At 46.9% G+C, this 6,000-nt stretch overlaps 1 protein-coding gene across 1 annotated transcript in view; it reads left to right on the top strand.

Moving 5' to 3' along the window:
- Nucleotides 1–233: 233 nt before the first annotated feature.
- The window catches only part of SPATA21 (spermatogenesis associated 21), a 33,836-nt gene continuing 28,069 nt past the window's right edge, over nucleotides 234–6,000 (top strand). Inside the window, 3 exon segments of the mRNA XM_057733298.1 lie at nucleotides 234–362; nucleotides 3,125–3,276; nucleotides 5,459–5,678. Coding sequence (XP_057589281.1) covers nucleotides 234–362; nucleotides 3,125–3,276; nucleotides 5,459–5,678 — 501 coding nt within the window.

The following is a 6,000-nucleotide window of genomic DNA, read 5'->3' as shown; positions in this document are numbered from 1 at the left end:
GGTAAATATGTGGTTAAAACATGTAGCTGGCTCTCTGGACCTGCCACGTGCCCATCCTGTGCCAGGCCTGGCCCTACCTCTTCCCCTGAGCCAGGCTCTCTACATGACAGACTCCACATGGGCTGCTGAAGAGGCAGTTAGGTAATGGACTTGGTGGAACTTTGACTGGATTTCTTTTCTGAGAACACAGCACTGGATGCTCCTCACTTGGTACCCTCGTCAGCCCTGGCACAATGGACAACAGAAACACCCAGATGTACATGGAGGGTAGGATCAAGGCTCCAGAGGCCCAGTCAAGTCCTGGCCTGAGAACTGCCAGCAACAGGGCTGGTGTCGAGCCCACCATATCAGAAGTCAGCCAGGTAGGGACCTGCATCTCCACTCCCAGCAGCCACTTTTCCTTTCCCCTGCCCAGGTTTCCTCCCCAACTGCTTTAATTAAGCCTCTATTACAAGTGGCATAAGACTCAATTTAAACTGGATTAGGCAGGAATATGAACACATCAGCCTGGGTAACTGACAAATCTACCTGTAGACTTCAGGTATGGCTGGATCAAGGTGCTAAATGATTGTCTCTTGGCTCTGCCTGCCTCTGTGGCACGCACAGGCAGGTTCTCTCTGTAAAATGGCAAGAATTGCCTTGGCCACTCCAGGCTTACACCTTCCCATCTTACATCCTCTGGCTTAGCATCCCCAACAGGAGGAGAGCCTCTTTGCAATAGCAGGAAAAAGTCTCTGTTATCAGTGTCATTGGCACAGGTTGTAGTCACATGTTTATCCCTGAACCGGTCACCATGGCAGGGCAGAGTGGCCTGGATCTCTTGATATAATGGTACTCAGCTGGCTCCACTGAGCTGTATGGGCCAAATGGAGACAGGAAATTTCCCATAAAAGAATGTTGGCCTCTGTTACTGATGCCAGTGAAATCCGTCTAGGGGTGCGGATTTGTGATCTCCGGAAGAAAAGAATTTCTTCTTGGGATCAATAACAAGTCGTTGCTCAGGTTTAAGTCACAGAATAACAGTTTATTAAGAAGAGAGTACAAACAACTTCTGGCACAGACACCAGGAGGGGGTAGAGAGACCCAAAAACAGGATATAAGTCCCATGGTTATATACCTTTCTTTTAGGAGTTAATTAGCTCACAAGATTGAGAATTTCTCCTTGCAAGTTCACAAACATTCAGATAATCACCGAAGAGCTTTAAAGTTCAGTGAGTGCCTCCCTGCACCTGTTAACCATCACTCCGGTTCAGTTTGTGTAGTAAGGAGAAGGATCATAAATTCCAAGACACATGAAATGTATACAACTGGGCCCATAAATTTTCCTAACTGGGTGTTTTTTCTGCTTAAGCTTATCATATTCCCATCATATTCCTATCATTACCAAAAGAGATGCTAGCTGGGTGAGCAAAACAAGAATTGCCTACTTATTCTACTAGGTGCCTTCCATGCCTTTAGCCTCCCCCTCCCTTATAACCTCTTTTCCCCTGACAACTGCACAAAGCTCCCATCCATGACCCTCTTCATCCCCCAGCCTGCAACCTAAGCTCTCATCACTCTTCTCAGCCTCTTTCCATCAAAAAAAAAAAAATTTTTTTTTTTAGGTCCTAAGTGGCATGAATTGAAAAGTGCAGAGAAGACCTTCCTTTCTGTGTCCCCAGAGCCAAAAATGTCACCATAAAAGAAGTCAGCATTCCCTTGGATTCAGTATCACCCTCTCCTTGTAGGCTCTGTTATAAATTATGGCTTCTCCTGGGCCCCGGGAGAGGGCCTGAAACGAGGGTCTTGGAAGGTGGCTGGGGCAAACATTCAGCTTCCCTTAGCTGCCTACTTATTTATATGTGGCTGTGTTGGGTCTTTGCTGCTGCTCAGGGCGGGGGGGGTGGTCCTCTAGTTGCAGCAAGTGGGGGCTTCTCATTGTGGCGGCTTCTCTTGTTGCAGAGCACGGGCTCTAGGCTCTCGGGCTTCAGTAGATGTGGCACACAGGCTCAGTAGTTGTGCCTTGCGGGCTCTAGAGCGCAAATTCAGTAGTTGTGGCGCATGGGCTTGGTTGCTCCGCAGTATATGGGATCTTCCCAGACCAGGGCTTGAACCCGTGTCCCCTACATTGGCAGGCAGATTCTTAACCACCGCGCCACCAGGGAAGTCCCTGCCCGTTTATTTTTCCAACAAGCATAGTCATGGGGTCTCAGTGCCACCATTTAGCCAGCTGTATGACCTTGGGCATGTCATTGCAGCCCTTTGAGCCTCATGGGCTCACGTGTGTCATGTCGAGGATTAACTGGGTGAAGTCCCTGGAGGCACCTGGCACTGGCCCTGCCCCATGGTAGATACTCTTAGTGTTGGCTCACAGCAAAATCTTGTATTATAACAATTACTATCAATTGATTGAGCCAGTGGACCTAGAGACTGTCATACAGAGTGAAGTAAGTCAGAAAGAGAAAAACAAATATATATCAACGCATATATGTGGAATCTAGGAAAATGGTACAGACCAATCTGTTTGCAAGGCAGAAATAGAGACACAGATGTAGAGAACAAACATATGGACACCAAGTGGGGAAAGCGGGAAGGGTTGTGGTGGGGGATGAACTGGGAGATTGAGATACCAAATTGTACACTCTAAATATGTGCAGTTTATTGTATGTTAACTGTATTTCAATAAAAGTTCTTTAAAAAATTGATTGAGCTAGGTTGCCTGGAGCTTGCTGACTCAGGCAAGGCTTGGAGCTGCCTCTAAGTCACTTGCTCAAAGTCACCCAACTAAAGAATGATGGACGTCAAAACCCGGCTCCAGAGTCTGAGCTCTGAAGTAGCAGAAATTGTGAAAGCCTCTCTCGGACCTTGTGAGGGTCTTGGAGTCCCCCAGTGTGTTCTGTCAAGTTGTCCTCAGCAGGGTTCCCTTGGCCCAGATACTACGCTGGACTCCAGGTTCATGCTGGAGCCATCAGTGCCGACCGAGCCTCTCTCCCCCTGCCTCTTGTCTCCTCCTCACCCCTCTCCAATGCCTTCCCCAGTTAGGCACAGGACTTCCCCATCCCTGAGTCCAGGATGATGCCCTGGAGTGGGAGAATCCTTCCAGGATAGGCCAACCCTTAAGCCAGTGCCACGGGCATCTTTGTAGGTTGTGTTTCCAGGTGCTGAAGGGATGCGCAGTGGGAAGCAGCCCTCATCAGCCCCAGGAGGGCCAGAGAACAGGCCCAGACACAGAGAAGCATCAGAGGAGGGGTGTCTGGAGCTTAGCACCCAGGAGCAGATGCCTCCAGCAGGACCAAGGTGAGCAGGGGCATCCCAGAGAGCAGGTCCAGGAGAGAATCCCCTGTGACCCACTTGGTGGTAGGGGAGAAGAGGGAGAACTTCCAGACTAAGGTGGGTCCGCCCGGTCACAGCCGTCGTACTTCTTTTTCATAGTGTGAATCACACTAAATAATTACTCATGTTGACCTTTTGTCTAAGCTCTTCCACTAGACCACAAGCTTCTGTGATGTGCCTTGTTCAAGGGGCATTTGTGTGTCTTGTTCAGCCTCAAATCTCTCATACCTGGGACTCTGCCTGGCACTTAGTAGATGCGCAATAAATACGTATTCACTGAATTCATAGAAAAACGGACAAAAGAGAGTCCAAGAGACACAGAAACATTTTATGTGGTATTATTATTATTATTTTCTAAATATCATGTATATCTTTAAGTGTGTCTACAGTGAGAATGTATTCTTTTTTTAATTTTATTTACTTTATTTATTTGGCTGTACTGGGTCTTGGTTGCTGTACATGGGATCTTTATTGTGGCATGCAGGATCTTTAGTTGTGGCATGCAAACTCTCAGCTGCGGCATGTGGGATCTAGTTCCCTGACCAGGGATCGAACCCGGGCCCCTTGCATTGGGAGTACGGAGTCTTAACCACTAGACCACCAGGGAAGTCCCAACAATGTATTCCTTTTAAAAAGAGAAAATGGAGAAAAAGCCAGAGAGAGGCAAAGTGAAAGACTTGGGAGACTGGTCAGCTTATCATTTAAATTTGATTATAACCAAAACTCGCTAAATAATTCTCTTCTACCTACACACAATAAGTTAGGGGAATCAGTCAAAGCCAGGTGTGAGCACCCCGAGACAGGAGCTGCATATGGTGCTGGCGGAAATAGAAACCATTTCAACACATCTGCTCACACAACTTGGCAATTTGTTTAAACTGCTTTAAAACTGTCTTTACCCTCATCTATTTCTAGAAATATACCCTAAGGAAATAAGTGCAGATTCAGGCAACGTTTTATGCACAAAGATATCTACTGGCCCATTATTTTAAATGCTAAAACATCGGAAATGCCAGTGTCCACTAAATGCCCACAATAGGGGGATGGTTAAGTAAATTATGATCATCTATAAAATAGAGAATTTTACGGGACTTCCCTGGCGGCCTAGCGGTTAAGACTCAGTGCTGCCACTGCAGGGGGTGCAGATTTGATCCCTGGTTTTGGAACTGAGATCCCATATGCTTCGCAGTGTGGCCAAAAAGGAAAACAAAAACCAAAAAAAAAGAAAAAAACAGGGAGAGAATTTTATACTTTCATTAAAAAGCATGCTTATGGGGACTTCCCTGGTGGTGCAGCGGTTAAGACTTAGCTCCCAATGCAGGGGGCCCAGGTTTGATCCCTGTTCAGGGAACTAGATCCCACATGCATGCTACAACTAAGGAGCTCGCCGGCTGCAACTAAGACTTGGTGCAAGCAACCAAATAAATAAATACATAAATAAAAGGATGCTTATGAAAGATTTTGGGCATGGGAAAAATTTAGGTTATACTGTTAATTAAAAAAAGATTGCAGGGGCTTCCTAGGTGGCACAGTGGTTAAGAATCTGCCTGCCAATGCAGAGGCCACGGGTTTGATCCCTGCTTCAGGAGGATCCCACATGCCATGGAGCAACTAAGCCCGTGCGCCAAAAAAAAAAAAAGATAAGTACAAAAAGATTGCAAAATTGTATTTGCAATATAACTAGGTAAAAGTATGCATAATTTTATGCACAAATATGGTATTTCAATTAATTCCCATTAAAAAGATGTATGTATATCCTTAGGGAGAAGCCTGGAGGAAATACTCCAAAATATTAAAGCGAGATCAGATAGAGGCAGATTCAAATCCAGGCCTGTCAACTTTAGCTTAATGACCCAAGGCTCAAGTCTCTCAACCTCTGTGAATCTCAGTTCTCCCTGATTTTTCTTTTTTTTTCCAAAAAGCAATAATAAAAATATTAAATCCTAACCCTCTTAAACATTGACATCAAAGTCTGTGTGATTGGAGGAATTCACGTTAGCCCTTTATTCTTTCTCTTTGGCATTAAGTATGCACCTATGGTATGCCCGGTCTTGTGTGGGTGCTCTGGGAACTATGAAGAAGTATAAGAGTATAAAACTCTGCCCCAGTTTGACAGTTGAGGTTTGCCTTTGTCTATTCTCCCCAGGATGAAGCAGTCATCTTGGGCCCCTCAGGAAGGGCCCAGGGAGCTGCAAGCAGGCCAGGATCAGGCCACGCCAGCAAGTAAGCTGGAGATGCTGCCTTCCAGGGTCCCTGCAGCACAGGAAGGGCTGCAGCAGCAGAGCTCAGGGAAGGAGACCGAGGACCAACATGGCAGCCAGCAGAACCCAGGGACAGTGGAGGGTCAGGCCCCCGAGAGCTGCCAGGTAATGTCCAGGGAGACCTGGGCAGGAGGGTATGGAATGACTGACCCACAGGAGAAGTGAGGGAGCAGGGAGTTGTTGGAAGCAGGGAACAGATGGGAGGTTCTGTGTAAAATTAACATTGGGACATGCTGGGTTTAACAAAGCTCAAACAGCTTTTCACGAAGATAGCACTGAAGGCAGAGAAGGAAGCCCCTGCCCCTCCCAAAGCCAGAAGCCAAAGCAAAGGCTTTGAATGCCAAGGAAGCAGTGTTGAAAGGCATCCACGGCCACACACACAAAAAAGAAGATCTGGACGTCACCCACCTTCTGACGGCCCAAAACA

Source organism: Hippopotamus amphibius, chromosome 1 (genome assembly GCF_030028045.1).
Source record: "Hippopotamus amphibius kiboko isolate mHipAmp2 chromosome 1, mHipAmp2.hap2, whole genome shotgun sequence".
In the NCBI taxonomy this organism is placed as follows: domain Eukaryota; kingdom Metazoa; phylum Chordata; class Mammalia; order Artiodactyla; family Hippopotamidae; genus Hippopotamus; species Hippopotamus amphibius.
The sequence above is the reverse complement of the archived record's forward strand: the minus strand, read 5'-3'. Positions and strand labels throughout refer to the sequence as shown.